The 19,157-nt window shown below is 58.1% G+C and overlaps 2 protein-coding genes across 2 annotated transcripts; both read left to right on the forward strand.

Annotated features, from left to right (window-relative positions):
- The first annotated feature begins 825 nt into the window (after positions 1-825).
- LOC102459356 (putative olfactory receptor 10D4) lies at positions 826-1,746 on the forward strand. Its single transcript, XM_006135685.3, has one exon. The coding sequence runs from the start codon at positions 826-828 to the stop codon at positions 1,744-1,746; it is 921 nt and encodes a 306-aa protein (XP_006135747.3).
- A 16,258-nt stretch (positions 1,747-18,004) lies between these two features.
- Positions 18,005-18,925, forward strand: LOC106731250 (putative olfactory receptor 10D4). The gene has a single exon (XM_075912106.2). The coding sequence runs from the start codon at positions 18,005-18,007 to the stop codon at positions 18,923-18,925; it is 921 nt and encodes a 306-aa protein (XP_075768221.2).
- The last annotated feature ends 232 nt before the right edge of the window (positions 18,926-19,157 follow it).

Consider the following 19,157-nt stretch of genomic DNA (forward strand, 5'->3'; position numbering starts at 1 on the left):
TCCTTCCAGCAGGACTGTGAGCCGTTAATAACTACTCCCTGCATATGTCTACACTACAGAGGAAGAGTGAAGAAAGCTAATTCGGAGTGAGAGCAGGACTTTGGTCAATGCCAGGAACCCTGCCTGCTTTCATGAGGCGTAAGGGAAGTCAAAGGAAGACTGTCCTTCCTTCAGCTTCCTGCCTTGTCCCCAGCGCCTAAAGCCAAGTGAAGCTACTCAACTTCAGCAATGCAGCTACCGTAGCTGAAGTTGCATTTCTTAATTTGACTTTGCCTAGTACACTATGGGACAAAATGTAGATGTAGCCTCGAAGAACAGTTATCCAGCCAGTTGAACCCCCACCTTACAGTAGACCCATCTAGGTTGTATTTCCCTAGTTTATAGATAAAGTCATGCGTGATCGTGTCAAATTCTTTATTGAAAACTAGTTTTTCATATCTACCACGTCCCCTTTATCCACAAAGCTATCAGGTGTGTTTGACGTGGTCTGTTCTTTGCAAATCCAGGCTGACTGTAACTTATCAACTTCCAAAGTTTTGCAGATGGATTCGTTAATTATTTGCTTCATTCTGGTTCCTGTCATAGAAGTTAAACTGACTGGTCTGTAGTTTCCTGGATTCTCCTGATTTCCCTTTTTATAGAGGGGCACGACATTTGACCTTTTCCAGTCTTCTGGAATCTTATTCCCATTGCACAATGTTTCACAGATGATAGCGAATGGCCCAGATACCTCCTCAACCCACCGGATTCCTAATACTGTCTTCAATTCTTTTTCAGTAACTCACTGGTTTCATTTCTCTCCCTTATCCTAGGAAAGAGACCTAAATGGGGCTGGTGAACCACACTGGGGTAACTCATTTCATCCTCCTAGGAATTCCCAACACCGACGGCCTCCAGACCATCCTCTTCTTCACCTTCTTAGCCTTCTACCTCTGCACCCTGCTGGGCAACCTGCTCATCTTCTCAGCCATCCTCGTTGACCCCCGCCTGCACACCCCCATGTACTTCTTCCTCGGCAACCTCGCTGTGCTGGACATTGGCATCTCTTCTATCAGCATCCCCAAATTGCTGGCCAACCTCTGGTTCCAGGATAAGGTCATCTCGCTGGGTGGGTGCATGTCTCAGGTCTTCTTCTGGCACTTCCTGGCTAGCACCGAGTGCCTGCTCTACACCGTCATGGCCTACGACCGGTACGTGGCCATCTGCCACCCACTGCGCTACCTGCTCATCATGAACCGCCGGGTGTGTGCCCTTCTGGCTGCTGGCAGCTGGATCGCGAGCTTCTTCCACGCTGCCATCCTTGCCACCCTGACCTTCACACTGCCCTACTGCGGGTCCAACGTGGTGGACTATTTCTTCTGCGACATCTTCCCTGTGGCCAAGCTGGCCTGTGCAGACACGTACATCATCGAGACTGTGACGTTCACCAACACGAGCGTGGTGCCCTTGAGCTGCTTCCTCCTCATCCTTGCGTCCTACGTCCGCATCTTCTACTCGGTTGTGAAGATGAACTCGGCCGAAGGGCGGCGCAAAGCGGCCTCCACTTGTACCTCCCATCTGACTGTGGTGACGCTGTTCTTTGGGCCCTGCGCCCTGGTCTACACCCAGCCCCAGCTGAATAATGTGCTGGTGACCCCTGTGCAGATCTTTGGCAATGTAGTGACACCGATGCTGAACCCGGCCATCTACACGCTGCGCAACAAGGAGGTGAAGGCGGCGCTGAGAAAACTGAGAGGGGTCAGGTGACAGCACCCTGATGTGTGGCAGCTGCAGGAGGAGTATGTGGGGCTGCAGGGAAATACACCCACAGACGTATCTGCATGGCTGCTTGGTGGCTTTTGTGAACCCTCCCCCCCCCCGGATTCTCCCCGCTCCACACACCATCCTCATCCACCTCTCTGGAGCTCTAGAAAGCATGGAGATGCTCCTAAAGCCCCTAGCTGCCTTTAACTTGCTGTAAAGATGGCATTTTTCAAAGCTGCAGGGGATGGGTGCACTCAGTCAGCGTGAGAATTCATCGGAATTGGAGACACAAGCTTGGCAGAGGACTTGGACAATCTGGGCCTTATTACAGATTTGTACAGAGCTCAAACTCTAGACATCCATCCTTGTACCGCAGGCTTTCTCCTCCCTTGGCTATTTTCATGCCTCTTCCCCAACTCCTGGGCAATTGATCAGCATCTTCTGGGAGGGCGCATGCCAGAGCAGGACGCAGGCCTCCAACCATGGTTGCACCGGTGCCAGGCAGTGAGGTGGAATCCCCTCTTTGCTCCAACATGAGATTCCTCCCTTAGGTTCCCCAGGATTTCATGAGCCGGTCAGGTCTCAGGCGCACACTCGGAGCATGAGCTGAGTGATTCTCCATCGCGAGTGTTTTTCAGAGTCTGTGCTCCACAGGAAAGAGACCCCAGTCCTGTAAGCATGGACTCCAGTCTGGGCTACTAGGTGTACGTGTTGCCTTTTAGCTGAATTCAGATGCAGACTGCTTGCTTGTGCCCCCTTGTTCAGTGAATCGGATCCTGATACAGGAGGAGCATGGTGCAGTTATTCCAGGGCTGGGATCAGGGTGAAGATAGAGGACAGGATGCTGGATGCCAGAGAGGGAGGGAGGAGGATGCGGGAGGCTGGATGCCGGAGGGCGAGGGGGGAGGATGTGGGAGGCTGGATGCCGGAGGGCGAGGGGGGAGGATGCGGGAGGCTTGATGCCGGAGGGCTAGGGGGGAGGATGTGGGAGGCTGGATACCGGAGGGTGAGAGGGAAGGATGCGGGAGTCTGGACGCCGGAGGGTGAGAGGCGAGGATGCGGGAGGCTGGATGCCAGAGGGCTAGGGGGGAGGATGCGGGAGGCTGGATGCCAGAGGGCGAGGGGGGAGGATGCGGGAGGCTGGATGCCAAAGGGCGAGGGGAGAGGATGCAGGAGGCTGGATGCCAGAGGGCGAGGGGGGAGGATGCGGGAGGCTGGATGCCAAAGGGCGAGGGGGGAGGATACGGGAGGCTGGATGCCGGAGAGCGAGGGGGGAGGATGCAGGAGGCTGGATGCCGGAGGGCGAGGGGGGAGGATGCGGGAGGCTGGATGCCAGAGGGCGAGGGGAGAGGATGCAGGAGGCTAGATGCCAGAGGGCGAGGGGGGAGGATGCGGGAGGCTGGATGCCAAAGGGCGAGGGGGGAGGATATGGGAGGCTGGATGCCGGAGAGCGAGGGGGGAGGATGCAGGAGGCTGGATGCCGGAGGGCGAGGGGGGAGGATGCGGGAGGCTGGATGCCAGAGGGTGAGGGGAGAGGATGCAGGAGGCTAGATGCCAGAGGGCGAGGGGGGAGGATGCGGGAGGCTGGATGCCGGAGGGCGAGGGGGGAGGATGTGGGAGGCTGGATGCCGGAGGGCGAGGGGGGAGGATGTGGGAGGCTGGATGCCGGAGGGGGAGGGGGAGGATGCGGGAGCCTGGATGCCGGAGGGCGAGGGGGGAGGATGCGGGAGGCTGGATGCCAGAGGGCGAGGGAGGAGGATGCTGGAGGCTGGATGCCGGAGGGCGAGGGGGGAGGATGCGGGAGGCTGGATGCCAGAGGGCGAGGGAGGAGGATGCTGGAGGCTGGATGCCGGAGGGCAAGGGAGGAGGATGCGGGAGGCTGGATGCCAGAGGGCGAGGGAGGAGGATGCTGGAGGCTGGATGCCGGAGGGCAAGGGATGAGGATGCTGGTGGTATCCTGGTGTAAGCAGGGGAATGGTGTTGCTGTTGAAATGAACTTTCTTGGCTTCTCCACAGCCCCAGTGAAATGGGCTACTGAGAGGGGTCCCCACCCCCACTTCCTTTACCCAGGGCCTCCCTGCCCTAGAGGGCTCCTCTTCCACTCTCCTGTGTGGCAGAGTGCTCATAACCCCAAAAAGGCTGGGCCCAGACTTTCTGGGGGCCATGCTCCCCAAACTTGTTGTGATCCCCTAGGGCAGTGCCGTGGGGCCCCCCCTCTTTCCGCACTGGATGTTTCCCGGGTGCACTGATCAGTGCTGCACACACAATTCATTAAACGGCAATCCATTTGAAAGAAAGAGAAAAAGGTCGGTTACTCTTCAAGACGTGATGCTCGTGTGCGTGTGCACGGTCTCCAGGAACCATTTACCCCAGCGGTGTCATGCCCTCTGGGCGCTGGCTGGTCAGGATCCAGAACACAGCAGACTCTGCACTCCCCCATCAGCGGAGGGGCAAGCAGCCCCAAACACTGCAGATGTCAAATCGCCCCCAATGGCAGGCCCGGCGGGTTGCAGCTGGGGGCATGGTTCTGCCCCCCACTCCTGATGGGAGGAGAGACACACCCCCTACTCAGGGCATTGGGCCAATTTTAAAACAGCCTTCGGAACACCTGCAGGACGGGCTGGCCAGGAACGATTCCTTTCAAAACGGGCCCACCTGGGACGTGGGGATTATTCCGGGAGCAAACTGGGGCAGGAAGGCCCTGCTCGCACGGCCAGGGGCAGCCCTAAACCAAACAGCCGAGTTCATTGGGGCTGCTGCCACCAAAACGATGCCGTTCTCTGCTCAGCGTACTTCTGTCCTGCACGAGGGCGGCGCCGTTCTCTGCTCAGCGTCCTCTGTCCTGCACTAGGGCGGCGCCGTTCTCTGCTCGGCGTCCCTCTGTCCTGCACTAGGGCGGCGCCGTTCTCTGCTCCGCGTCCTCTGTCCTGTACTAGGGCGGCGCCGTTCTCTGCTCCGCGTCCCTCTGTCCTGCACTAGGGCGGTGCCGTTCTCTGCTCCGCGTCCCTCTGTCCTGTACTAGGGCGGTGCCGTTCTCTGCTCAGCGTCCTTCTGTCCTGCACTAGGGCGGCGCAGTTCTCTGCTCCGCGTCCTCTGTCCTGTACTAGGGCGGTGCCGTTCTCTGCTCCGCGTCCCTCTGTCCTGCACTAGGGCGGTGCCGTTCTCTGCTCCGCGTCCCTCTGTCCTGTACTAGGGCGGTGCCGTTCTCTGCTCAGCGTCCTTCTGTCCTGCACTAGGGCGGTGCCGTTCTCTGCTCAGCGTCCTTCTGTCCTGCACTAGGGCGGTGCCGTTCTCTGCTCAGCGTCGTTCTGTCCTGCACGAGGGCGGCGCCGTTCTCTGCTCCGCGTCCTCTGTCCTGCACGAGGGCGGCGCCGTTCTCTGCTCCGCGTCCCTCTGTCCTGCACTAGGGCAGTGCCGTTCTCTGCTCCGCGTCGCTTTGTCCTGCACTAGGGCGGTGCCGTTCTCTGTTCCGCGTCCCTCTGTCCTGTACTAGGGCGGTGCCGTTCTCTGCTCCGCGTCCCTCTGTCCTGCACAAGGGCAGTGCAGTTCTCTGCTCCGCGTCCCTCTGTCCTGCACTAGGGCGGTACCGTTCTGTGCTCCGCGTCGCTCTGTCCTGCACTAGGGCGATGCCGTTCTCTGCTCCGCGTCCCTCTGTCCTGCACTTGGGTGGTGCCGTTCTCTGCTCCGCGTCCCTCTGTCCTGCACTAGGGCGGTGCCGTTCTCTGCTCCGCGTCCCTCTGTCCTGCACTAGGGCGGTGCCGTTCACTCCTCAGCGTCCCTCTGTCCTGCACTAGGGCGGTATCGTTCTCTGCTCCGCGTCCCTCTGTCCCGCACAAGGGCGGCGCTGTTCTCTGCTCAGCGTCCCTCTGTCCTGCACTAGGGCAATGCCATTCTCTGCTCAGTGTCCCTCTGTCCTGCACGAGGGCGGCGCCGTTCTATGCTCGGCGTCCCTCTGTCCTGCACAAGGGCGGTGCCGTTCTCTGTTCCGTGTCCCTCTGTCCTGTACAAGGGTTCCGCCGTTCTCTGCTCCACGTCCCACTGTCCTGCACAAGGGCGGCGCCGTTATCTGCTCCGCGTCCCTCTGTCCTGCACAAGGGCGGCGCCGTTCTCTGCTCCGCGTCCCTCTGTCCTGCACGAGGGCGGCGCCGTTCTCTGCTCCGTGTCCCTCTGTCCTCCACGAGGGTGGCGCCGTTCTCTGCTCTGCGTCCCTCTGTCCTGCACGAGGGCGGCGCCGTTCTATGCTCGGCGTCCCTCTGTCCTGCACAAGGGCGGCGCCGTTCTCTGCTCCGCGTCCCTCTATCCTGCACAAGGTCGGAGCCATTCTCTTCTCCGCGTCTCTCTGTCCTGCACAAGGGCGGCGCCGTTCTCTGCTCCGCGTCCCTCTGTCCTGCACTAGGGCGGGGCCGTTCTCAGCTCAGCGTCCCTCTGTCCTGCACGAGAGCGGTGCCGTTCTCTGCTCCGCGTCCCTCTGTCCTGCACTAGGGCAGCGCCGTTCTCTCCTCGGCGTCCCTCTGTCCTGCACAAGGGCGGCGCCGTTCTCTGCTCCGCATCCCTCTGTCCTGCACTAGGGCGGCGCCTTTCTCTGCTCGGCGTCCCTCTGTCCTGCACAAGGGCGGCGCCGTTCTCTGCTCCGCGTCCCTCTGTCCTGCACAAGGGCGGCGCCGTTCTCTGCTCTGCGTCCCTGTGTCCTGCACAAGGGCGGTGCCGTTCTCTGATCGGCGTCCCTCTGTCCTGCGCTAGGGCGGCGCCGTTCTCTGCTCCGCGTCCCTCTGTCCTGTACAAGGGCGGTGCCGTTCTCTGCTCCGCGTCTCTCTGTCCTGCACAAGGGCGGCGCCGTTCTCTGCTCCTCGTCCCTCTGTCCGCACAAGAGCGGTGCCGTTCTCTGCTCCGCATCCCTCTGTCCTGCAGAAGGGCGGTGCCGTTCTCCGCTCCGTGTCCCTCTGTCCTGTACAAGGGCGGCGCCGTTCTCTGCTCCACATCCCTCTGTCCTGCACAGGGGCGGCGCCGTTCTCTGCTCCGCGTCCCTCTGTCCTGCACAAGGGCGGTGCCGTTCTCTGCTCCGTATCCCTCTGTCCTGTACAAGGGCGGGGTCATTCTCTGCTCCGCGTCCCTCTGTCCTGTACAAGGGCGGAGCCGTTCTCTGTTCCGCGTCCCTCTGTCCTGTACAAGGGCGGAGCCGTTCTCTGCTCCGTGTCCCTCTGTCCTGTACAAGGGCGGTGCCGTTCTCTGCTCCGCGTCCCTCTGTCCTGTACAAGGGCGGTGCCGTTCTCTGCTCCGTGTCCCTCTGTCCTGCACTAGGGCGGCGCCGTTCTCTGCTCCGCGTCCCTCTGTCCTGCACAAGGGCGGCGCCGTTCTCTGCTCTGCGTCCCTCTGTCCTGCACAAGGGCGGCGCCGTTCTCTGCTCCGCGTCCCTCTTTTCTGCACTAGGGCGGCGCCGTTCTCTGCTCCGCGTCCCTCTGTCCTGCACAAGGGCGGCGCCGTTCTCTGCTCTGCGTCCCTCTGTCCTGCACAAGGGTGGCGCCGTTCTCTGCTCCGCGTCCCTCTGTCCTGCACGAGAGCGGTGCCGTTCTCTGCTCCGCGTCCCTCTGTCCTGCACAAGGGCGGCGCCGTTCTCTGCTCTGCGTCCCTCTGTCCTGCACAAGGGCGGCGCCGTTCTCTGCTCCGCGTCCCTCTTTTCTGCACTAGGGCGGCGCCGTTCTCTGCTCCGCGTCCCTCTGTCCTGCACAAGGGCGGCGCCGTTCTCTGCTCCGCGTCCCTCTGTCCTGCACAAGGGCGGCGCCGTTCTCTGCTCCGCGTCCCTCTGTCCTGCACAAGGGCGGCGCCGTTCTCTGCTCCGCGTCCCTCTGTCCTGCACAAGGGCGGCGCCATTCTCTGCTCCGCGTCCCTCTGTCCTGCACGAGGGCGGCGCCGTTCTCTGCTCCGTGTCCCTCTGTCCTCCACGAGGGTGGCGCCGTTCTCTGCTCTGCGTCCCTCTGTCCTGCACGAGGGCGGCGCCGTTCTATGCTCGGCGTCCCTCTGTCCTGCACAAGGGCGGCGCCGTTCTCTGCTCCGCGTCCCTCTATCCTGCACAAGGTCGGAGCCATTCTCTTCTCCGCGTCTCTCTGTCCTGCACAAGGGCGGCGCCGTTCTCTGCTCCGCGTCCCTCTGTCCTGCACTAGGGCGGGGCCGTTCTCAGCTCAGCGTCCCTCTGTCCTGCACGAGAGCGGTGCCGTTCTCTGCTCCGCGTCCCTCTGTCCTGCACAAGGGCGGCGCCGTTCTCTGCTCCGCATCCCTCTGTCCTGCACTAGGGCGGCGCCGTTCTCTGCTCGGCGTCCCTCTGTCCTGCACAAGGGCGGCGCCGTTCTCTACTCCGCGTCCCTCTGTCCTGCACAAGGGCGGCGCCGTTCTCTGCTCTGCGTCCCTGTGTCCTGCACAAGGGCGGTGCCGTTCTCTGATCGGCGTCCCTCTGTCCTGCGCTAGGGCGGCGCCGTTCTCTGCTCCGCGTCCCTCTGTCCTGTACAAGGGCGGTGCCGTTGTCTGCTCCGCGTCTCTCTGTCCTGCACAAGGGCGGCGCCGTTCTCTGCTCCTTGTCCCTCTGTCCGCACAAGAGCGGTGCCGTTCTCTGCTCCGCGTCCCTCTGTCCTGCAGAAGGGCGGTGCCGTTCTCCGCTCCGCGTCCCTCTGTCCTGCACAAGGGCGGCGCCGTTCTCTGCTCCTTGTCCCTCTGTCCGCACAAGAGCGGTGCCGTTCTCTGCTCCGCGTCCCTCTGTCCTGCAGAAGGGCGGTGCCGTTCTCTGCTCCGCGTCCCTCTGTCCTGCAGAAGGGCGGCGCCGTTCTCTGCTCCGCGTCCCTCTGTCCTGCACTAGGGCGGTACCGTTCTGTGCTCCGCGTCGCTCTGTCCTGCACTAGGGCGATGCCGTTCTCTGCTCCGCGTCCCTCTGTCCTGCACTTGGGTGGTGCCGTTCTCTGCTCCGCGTCCCTCTGTCCTGCACTAGGGCGGTGCCGTTCTCTGCTCCGCGTCCCTCTGTCCTGCACAAGGGCAGTGCCGTTCACTCCTCAGCGTCCCTCTGTCCTGCACAAGGGCAGTGCCGTTCACTCCTCAGCGTCCCTCTGTCCTGCACAAGGGCAGTGCCGTTCACTCCTCAGCGTCCCTCTGTCCTGCACTAGGGCGGTATCGTTCTCTGCTCCGCGTCCCTCTGTCCTGCACTAGGGCAATGCCATTCTCTGCTCAGTGTCCCTCTGTCCTGCACGAGGGCGGCGCCGTTCTATGCTCGGCGTCCCTCTGTCCTGCACAAAGGCGGTGCCGTTCTCTGTTCCGCGTCCCTCTGTCCTGCACTAGGGCGGTGCCGTTCTCTGTTCCGCCTCCCTCTGTCCTGCACAAGGGCGGTGCCATTCTCTGCTCCGTGTCCCTCTGTCCTGTACAAGGGTTCCGCCGTTATCTGCTCCGCGTCCCTCTGTCCTGCACAAGGGCGGCGCCGTTCTCTGCTCCGCGTCCCTCTGTCCTGCACGAGGTCGGCGCCGTTCTCTGCTCCGTGTCCCTCTGTCCTCCACGAGGGTGGCGCCGTTCTCTGCTCTGCGTCCCTCTGTCCTGCACGAAGGCGGCGCCGTTCTACGCTCGGCGTCCCTCTGTCCTGCACAAGGGCGGCGCCGTTCTCTGCTCCGCGTCCCTCTATCCTGCACAAGGTCGGAGCCATTCTCTTCTCCGCGTCTCTCTGTCCTGCACAAGGGCGGCGCCGTTCTCTGCTCCGCGACCCTCTGTCCTGCACTAGGGCGGGGCCGTTCTCAGCTCAGCGTCCCTCTGTCCTGCACGAGAGCGGTGCCGTTCTCTGCTCCGCGTCCCTCTGTCCTGCACAAGGGCGGCGCCGTTCTCTGCTCTGCGTCCCTCTGTCCTGCACAAGGGCGGCGCCGTTCTCTGCTCCGCGTCCCTCTTTTCTGCACTAGGGCGGCGCCGTTCTCTGCTCCGCGTCCCTCTGTCCTGCACAAGGGTGGTGCCGTTCTCTGCTCTGCGTCCCTCTGTCCTGCACTAGGGCGGCGCCGTTCTCTGCTCCGCGTCCCTCTTTTCTGCACCAGGGCGGCGCCGTTCTCTGCTCCGCGTCCCTCTGTCCTGCACAAGGGCGGCGCCGTTCTCTGCTCCGCGTCCCTCTGTCCTGCACAAGGGCGGCGCCGTTCTCTGCTCCGCGTCCCTCTGTCCTGCACAAGGGCGGCGCCGTTCTCTGCTCCGCGTCCCTCTGTCCTGCACAAGGGCGGCGCCGTTCTCTGCTCCGCGTCCCTCTGTCCTGCACAAGGGCGGCGCCGTTCTCTGCTCCGCGTCCCTCTGTCCTGCACAAGGGCGGTGCCGTTCTCTGCTCCGCGTCCCTCTGTCCTGCACAAGGGCGGCGCCGTTCTCTGCTCTGCGTCCCTCTGTCCTGCACAAGGGCGGCGCCGTTCTCTGCTCCGCGTCCCTCTTTTCTGCACCAGGGCGGCGCTGTTCTCTGCTCCGCGTCCCTCTGTCCTGCACAAGGGCGGCGCCATTCTCTGCTCTGCGTCCCTCTGTCCTGCACAAGGGCGGCGCCGTTCTCTGCTCCGCGTCCCTCTTTTCTGCACCAGGGCGGCGCCGTTCTCTGCTCCGCGTCCCTCTGTCCTGCACAAGGGCGGCGCCGTTCTCTGCTCCGCGTCCCTCTGTCCTGCACAAGGGCGGCGCCGTTCTCTGCTCCGCGTCCCTCTGTCCTGCACAAGGGCGGCACCGTTCTCTGCTCCGCGTCCCTCTGTCCTGCACTAGGGTGGCGCCGTTCTCTGCTCCGCTTCCCTCTGTCCTGCACAAGGGCGGCGCCGTTCTCTGCTCCGCGTCCCTCTGTCCTGCACTAGGGCGGCACCGTTCTCTGCTCCGCGTCCCTCTGTCCTGCACAAGGGCGGCGCCATGGCACCCAGGATGGTTGGTGCCTCTATGTGCAGAGCAGGGAATGGTGCCCCCCTGCCGGCCCCACGCCGCTACAGGAACACGGCCCTGTGCACACAGAGGAGGGCAGGTAACAGCGGGACACACCCCCAGGAGAAAGCTCGGCTGGACTCAGGCCTCCAGCCCAACCTCCGGCCCAGCTCTCTGCTATTTCCCCCCTTGTGGGACTCTCTGCTTGTGCCACAGGGCAGCTGAGCCCAGCCAGGCAGCAGTGTCCCAGCCCCCAGCAGTGCAGAGCTTAGATTCTCAGCTGGCCGATATCCACAGGCCCATTGCCTCCCGTGGCGTTACTCCCGCCTGACACCGTGCGCTGGGCTGGGGGCAAACAGCCCCATGAACCCAGCGCAGCCCCCAGGAGAGGGACCACGGGGGCGAGAGCAGAACCCAGGCCTGGTGCAGCTGGGGATTGGGCCCTGCCAGCCCCATGGCCCTGCCTGTATTTACCCGCCTCATGGCCTGGCCCCAGGGGGGTCTTTGGGCATCTCCAAAACTAGGCTGAATTTCTGTTAATTGGCGACTCTGCCGAGGGCTCAGCCTGGAGCCCGGTGGGGATTCAGGGCTGGTTCCCAGGGGCCTGGAGGGGATTTAAGGCCCAGGCAGAGCTGGCAAGCTGCGGGAAGTGGTGGAAATCTGCAGGCTCGGCAGCAGCGTAGGGCGACACGTGGGGGCAGCTTTGGCCAGCTTGGCAGTGGATTAGGGCTCCCGGGTAGATCCCAGGTGCTGGGCCGGGCTGGGGAGGACGCTGGATGGGGCCTCAGGAGTCCCGGTCGGGGCAGAAGGGAAGAATCCCGGTCAGCTGGAGCCGCCTCTGCCCATGCAGCCAGTGTAAGGCACCTGCTTTGGTACCGACCCTCTCGCGCTGCCCTCGGTCTCTGCCTGTCTCTGGCCTGGCGTCTCCCCTGCAGCCCTGCCTCTCCCCATCTGCCATAACCCCCCCCCCCCCGCCAGCCTCTGCCCTGCAGCCCTGTCTCTCCTGTATGGGGATATCTACACAAATACTTTGCTTCAGTCTTTAATGAGGCTAATGAAGATCTTAGGGATAATGGTAAGTTAACAAATGGGACTAAAGATAAGGAGGTAGATATTACCATATCCGAGGTAAAAGCCAAACTTGAACAGCTTAATGGGAGTAAATCGGGGGGCCCAGATAATCTTCATCCAAGAATATTAAAGGAACTGGCACATGAACTTGCAAGTCCATTAGCAAAATTTTTTAATAAATCTCTAAACTCAGCGGTTGTACCATTTGACTGGAGAATTGCTAATATAGTTCCTATTTTTAAGAAAGGGAAAAAAAGCGACCAGGGTAACTATAGGCCTGTTAGTTTGACATCTGTAGCATGAAAGATCTTGGAAAAAATTTTGAAGGAGGAAGTAGTTAGAGACATTGAGGCTAATGGCAATTGGGACAAATTACAACATGGTTTTACAAAAGGTAGATCGTGCCAAACCAACCTGATCTCCTTTTTTTGGAGAAAGTAACAGATTTTTTAGATAAAGGAAATGCAGTGGATCTAATCTACCTCGACTTTAGTAAGGCATTTGATACAGTACCACATGGGGAATTATTGGTTAAATTGGAAAAGATAGGGATTAATATGAAAGTTGAGAGGTGGATAAGCAACTAGTTAAAGGGGAGACTATAGCGGGTCATATTGAAAGGTGAACTGTCAGGTTGGAGGAAGGTTACTAGCGGAGTTCCTCAGGGATCAGTTTTGGGGTCAATTTTATTTCATCTTTTTATCGCTGACCTTGGCACCAAAAGTGGAAGTGTCCTAATAAAAGTTACGGATGACACAAAGTTGGGAGCTATTGCCAATTCAGAAAAGGATCAGGATATTATACAGGAAGATCTGGATGATCTTGTAAATTGGAGTGATAACAATAGGATGAAATTTAATAGCGAGAAGTGTAAGGTTATGCATTTAGGGATTAGTAACAAGAATTTTAGTTATAAGTTGGGGACACATCAGTTGGAAGTAACGGAGGAGGAGAAGGACCTCGGAGTCCTGGTTGATTATAGGATGTCTATGAGCCGCCATTGTGACATGGCCGTGAAAAAGGCTAATACGATCTTGGGATGTATTAGGCGAGGTATTTCCAGTAGGGATAAGGAGGTGTTAGTGCCATTATACAAGGCATTGGTGAGACCCCATTTGGAATACTGTGTGCAGTTCTGGTCTCCCATGTTTAAGAAGGATGAATTCAAACTGGAACAGGTACAAAGAAGGGTCACTAGGATGATCCGAGGAATGGAAAACCTGTCTTATGAAAGGAGACTCAAGGAGCTTGGCTTGTTTACCTTAACCAAAAGAAGGCTGAGGGGGGACATGATTGCACTCTTCAAATATATTAGAGGGATAAATACCAGGGAGGGAGAGGAATTATTTAAGCTTAATACCAATGTGGACACAAGAACAAATGGATATAAGCTGGCTAGTAGGAAATTTAGACTTGAGATTAGACGAAGGTTTCTAACCATTAGAGGAGTGAGGTTCTGGAACGGCCTTTCAAGGGAAGTAGTGGGGGCAAAAGATCTATCTGGTTTCAAGATTAAACTAGATGGGTTTATGAAGGGGATGGTTTGATGAGATAACATGATCTTGGTATCTAATTGTCCATTCATTATCAGTGGGAAATAGGTCAATGCAGGGATGATAGGAGTTACTATAGAGAACTTTCTGGGTGTCTGGCTGATGAGTCTTGCCCACATGCTCAGGGTTTAGCTGGTCGCCATATTTGGGGTGGGGAAGGAATTTTCCTCCAGGGTAGATTGGCAGAGGCCCTGGAGGTTTTTCGCCTTCCTCTCTAGCATGGGGCACAGATCACAGCTGGAGGGTTCTCTGCATCTTGGGGTCTTCAAAGTATTTGAAGGCTTCAATATCTGAGATATAAGTGAGAGGATTATTCTAGGAGGGATGGGTGAGATTCTGTGGCCTGCACTGTGCAGGGGGTCAGACTAGATGATCATAATGTTCCCTTCTGACCTTAAAGTCTATGAGTCTATGAATCTCCCTGGCAAAATCCCACCACTTTGTTATTGTGCTTCAAATTTCACTGCAAAAGTCCCCCGTCAGGTTAACGGAGCCCAGTCAGCTGGTGACGGCCAAGCAGGTGACAAGCTGAGGCTCGGAGGTTGGAGCCATTTGTGTCGTGCCGGGGGAGGGGGGGGTTGGGAGCCAGTGAACCGCTCGGTGAACCCTGAATATGCTGGAATCCCTGTCAAGCCAGCGTGTCACCTCCCAGCACCCAGCAGCCCTGACTCCCTCCCCGCTGGCTGGGGCATCCCCTTCGCCTTCCCTCTCCTTCCTTTTCTCCACCCCCACTGCCCAGCCAGTCACACTGCGAACACAGCGGGGCGATTCCGCCTCACCGCACTGGTGTGTGTGCTCCCCCCACCGCCGCACACTGCATTCCACACACACCTCACACCTGCCTTGCTCCATCCCTGCCTTCCTCATGCCCACCACTTCTCTCAAGCCTTCTCCCAGCACCTCCCCCTTCCCGCTCTAACCCCAATGCTCTTACTGTCTCCTCTCCCAGCATCACCCTGTGCCTCCTCCACTGACACCTCCCCTCCTGCCCTTTTCCTCATTGTCTGTATTTGGCCCCCTGGCATTTGTCTCTCCTCCACCCTGACCTTTGGTGTCTTCCCTTTCTTCTCCTGACCTGCCCCCCTCCCCTCAACACAAGACCCTTCCTCTCCCACCTCTGCCCACAATTTTTCCCCCTTTCCCTCCCCTCCCTTACCTTACTTTACATTATCTTCAGCTAAGCCGGCTTCTGTCTTCCAGTTTGTGATGCTGGAGTTAGAGCCGGCCCAAGCTACAGGCCGGCTGGGCCACAACCCAGGGCACCTCAGTTTAAGGGGCGCCGCGCAGTGCTGCCTGGCCGGGCAGGGCCAAGGACGAGGCCGGAGCCCTGGGCACAGAAGGGGTGCTGTGCGGTGCTGCCGGGACAGGGCCGAGGACGGGACCGGAGCCCCGGGCACAGAAGGGGTGCTGTGCGGTGCTGCAGGGACAGGGCCGAGGACGGGACCGGAGCCCTGGGCACAGAAGGGGTGCTGTGCGGTGCTGCCGGGACAGGGCCGAGGACGGGACCGGAGCCCCGGGCACAGAAGGGGTGCTGTGCGGTGCTGCAGGGTCAGGGCCGAGGACGGGACCGGAGCCCCGGGCACAGAAGGGGTGCTGTGTGGTGCTGCAGGGTCAGGGCCGAGGATGGGACTGGAGCCCCAGGCACAGAAGGGGTGCTGTGTGGTGCTGCAGGGCCAGGGCCGAGGACGGGACCGGAGCCCCGGGCACAGAAGGGGTGCTGTGTGGTGCTGCAGGGCCAGGGCCGAGGACGGGACCGGAGCCCCGGGCACAGAAGGGGTGCTGTGCGGTGCTGCAGGGCCAGGGCCGAGGACGGGACCGGAGCCCCGGGCACAGAAGGGGTGCTGTGTGGTGCTGCAGGGCCAGGGCCGAGGACGGGACCGGAGCCCCGGGCACAGAAGGGGTGCTGTGTGGTGCTGCAGGGCCAGGGCCGAGGACGGGACCGGAGCCCCAGGCACAGAAGGGGTGCTGTGTGGTGCTGCAGGGCCAGGGCCGAGGACGGGACCGGAGCCCCAGGCACAGAAGGGGCACCGTGAGGTGCTGCTGGGATGGGTGGTGGTACCCCCAGGTGCAGAAAGGGCCCAAAAATGGCTCGGGCCGGTGTCAGTGGTTGGGCCACAGCTACTTCGGTTGCACACGCGCTCTCTCTACCCCAAAGTGCCCCGTAGATGGCTACAGGGAAAGTGAGGGGCTGCGGCTCCCTGTCTCAAATCCCCCTTCTCCTCCAGCAGCCGCTAGCGGGACCGAGACATTAGGGTGTGCCTGGGAGCACCCGGCTCACTCCGTGCACACGCCTATGTCTCCAGTGATGGAGCGTCCACATCCCCCATAGGCAATATATGCCAGTGTTTCACCACCCTGAGAGGAAGTTTTTCCTAATGTCCAACCTAACCCTCCCTTGCTGCAATTTAAGCCCATTGCTGCTTGTCCTGTCCTCAGAGGTGAAGGAAAATAGTTTTTATCCCTCCCCCTTGTAACACTCTTTTAGGTACGTGAAAGCTGCTATCCTGTCTCCTCCCAGTCTTCTCCTTTCCAAACTAAACGAGCCCAATTCTTTCAGTCTTCCCTCAAAGCTCATGTTTTCTGGCCCTTTCATCATTTTTGTTGCTCTTCTCTGGACCTTCTCCAATTTCTCCACATCTTCCTTGAAATGTGGTGCCCAGAGCTGGACACAAGACTCCAACAGAGGCTTAATCAGCCCCAGCAGAGCAGAAGAATGACTTCTCGTGTCTTGCTCACAACACTCCTGTTCATGCAGCCCAGAATCATGGGGTTTTTTGTTTAGCAGTGTCACTCTGCTGACTCATATTTAGCTCGTGGTCCACTCTGACCCCTAGGTCCCTTTCTGCAGAACTCCTTCCTAGACAGTCACCTCCCATTCTGTGTGTGAGAGACTAATTGTTCTTTCCCCAGTGGAGCACTTTGCATTTGTCCTTGTTGAACTTCATCCTATTGACCTCAGACCATCTCTCCAGTTTGTACAGATCATTTTGAATTATGACCCTATCCCCCAAAGCAGTTGCAAACCCTTCCACCTTAGCATCATCTGCAAACTTAATGGCTGTGTCTAGACTAGCAAGTTTTTCCGCAAAATCATCTGCTTTGGAGGAAAAACTTGCCAGCTGTCTACACTGACCACTTGAATTTCTGCAAAAGCACTGACGATCTCATGTAAGATTGTCAGCGCTTTTGCAGAAATACTATGCTGCTCCCGTTTGGGCAAAAGTCTTTTTCCGAAAAACTTTTGCGCAAAAGGGCCAGTGTAGACAGCAGGGATTTGTTTTCCGCGAAAATGGCGATCGGGGCTTTTTTGTGGAAAAGCGCGTCTAAATTGGCCACGGACGCTTTTCCACAAAAAGTGCTTTTGCGGAAAAGCATCCTGCCAATCTAGACACGCTTTTCCGAAAATGCTTTTAACAGAAAACTTTTCCGTAAAAAGCATTTCTGGAAAATCATGCCAGTGTAGACGTAGCCAATAAGTGTCCTCTCTATGCCAATATCTAAATCATTGATGAAGATATTGAACAGAACCAGCCCCAAAACAGACGCCTGCAGAACCCCATTTCTGATGTCCTTCCAGCATGACTGTGAGCCATTAATAACTACTCCCTGCATATGTCTACACTACAGAGGAAGATTGAAGAAAGCTAATTTGGAGTGAGAGCAGGACTTCGGTCAGTGCCAGGAACCCTGCCTGCTTTCATGAGGGAGTGTTCTTCCTTCGGCTTCTGCCTTGTTCACAGCGCCTGAAGCCAAGTGAAGCTATTTCAACTTCAGCAATGCAACTACTGTAGCTGAAGTTGCATTTCTTAATTTGAGAGTTTGTCCCGTAGACTATGGTACAAAATGTAGATGTACTCTCTGGGAATGGTTATCCAGCCAGTTATCCCCCACCTTAGGGTGTGTCTAGACTACAGGGTTTTGTCGACAAAAGTGGACTTTTGTCGACAAAACTATACTTGCATCCATACTGCCTTTGAGTTATGTCGACATAACGTCGACAAAACTCAGCAGTTTTGTCGATATATGTAAACCTCATTCTACGAGGAATAATGCCTTTTATCGACAGAGTTCTGTCAATAGAAGGCATTATTGCATCTACACTGTCCTTTGTGTCCACAGTGTTATGTCGAGAAAGCGGCTTGCTTTGTCGACAGACCTGGATGTAGTCTAGACGCTCTATGTCGACATAAGTTTTGTCAACAGATTCTGTCGACAAAACTTATGTCGACGTAAGCCTGTAGTCTAGACATACCCTTAGAGTAGCCCCATCTACATTGTATTTCCCTAGTTTATTGATAAGGTCATGCAAGATCGTGTCAAATTCTTTATTGAAAACTAGGTTTTTCATATCTACCACATCCCCTTTATCCACAAGGCTATTTATTAAACAAAGCTATCAGGTGTTTTTGACATGATTTGTTCTTTGCAAATCCAGGCTGACTGTAACTTATCACCTTCCAAAGTTTTGCAGATGGATTTGTTAATTATTTGCTTCATTTTTGTTCCTGGCATAGAATTTAAACTGCATGGTCTGAAGTGTCCTGAGTTCTCCTGATTTTCCTTTTTATAGAGGGGCATGACATTTGACCTTTTCCAGTGTGCTGGAAGCTTACCCCCAATCCACAATGTTTCAGATATGATAGCGAATGGCCCAGATACCTCCTCAGCCCACCGGATTCCTAATACTGTCTTCAATTGTATTTCAGTAACTCACTGGTTTTATTTCTCTCCCCTGTCCCAGGAAAGAGACCTAAATGGGGCTGGTGAACCACACCGAGGTGACTCATTTCATCCTCCTCGGTATCCCCAACACCGATGGCCTCCAGACCATCCTCTTCTTCACCTTCTTAGCCTTCTACCTCTGCACCCTGCTGGGCAACCTGCTCATCCTATCAGCCATCCTCGTTGACCCCCGCCTGCACACCCCCATGTACTTCTTCCTCGGCAACCTCGCCATCGTGGACCTTGGGTTCTCTTCCGTCAACAACCCAAAATTGTTGGCCATCCTCTGGGCCAACAGTAGAACCATCTCGCTGGGTGGGTGCATGTCTCAGGTCTTCTTCTGGCACTTCCTGGCTAGCACCGAGTGCCTGCTCTACACCGTCATGGCCTACGACCGGTACGTGGCCATCTGCCACCCGCTGCGCTACCTGCTCATTATGGATCGCAGGGTGTGCGCCCTCCTGGCTGCCGGCAGCTGGATCGCCAGTTTTTTCAACGCTGCCATCCTTGCCACCCTGACCTTCATGCTGCCCTACTGCGGGTCCAATGTGGTGGACTATTTCTTCTGTGACATCTTCCCCGTGGCCAAGCTGGCCTGTGCGGACACGTACGTCATCGAGACTGTGACCTTCATCAACACGAGTGCAGTGCCCTTGAGCTGCTTCCTCCTCATCCTCGCGTCCTACGTCCGCATCTTCTACTCGGTTGTGAAGATGAATTCGGCCGAAGGGCGGCGCAAAGCGGCCTCCACTTGCACCTCCCATCTCACAGTGGTGACGCTGTTCTTCGGGCCGTGCGCCCTGGTCTACACCCAGCCCCAGATAAACAATGTGCTGGTGACCCCTGTGCAGATCTTTGGCAACATAGTGGCACCGATGCTGAACCCAGCCATCTACACGCTGCGCAACAAGGAGGTGAAGGCGGCGCTGAGAAAACTGAGAGGGGTCAGGTGACAGCACCCCGATGTGTGGCAGCTGCAGGAGGAGCCCCACGTCTGCATGGGTGCTTAGTGGCTTTCATGAACCCCCCACGCTCTCCTCTCTCCACACGCAGCCCCATCCACCTCTGTGGAGCTCTAGAAAGCATGGAGATGCCCCTAAAGCCCCTAGCTGGCTTTGACTTGCTGTAAGATGGGCATTTTTCAAAGCTGCAGGGGACGGGCTCACTCAGTTGGCGCGAGAATTA

The sequence above is a fragment of the Pelodiscus sinensis genome, chromosome 30 (assembly GCF_052426305.1).
Source record: "Pelodiscus sinensis isolate ZL-2025 chromosome 30, ASM5242630v1, whole genome shotgun sequence".
NCBI classification, from domain to species: domain Eukaryota; kingdom Metazoa; phylum Chordata; order Testudines; family Trionychidae; genus Pelodiscus; species Pelodiscus sinensis.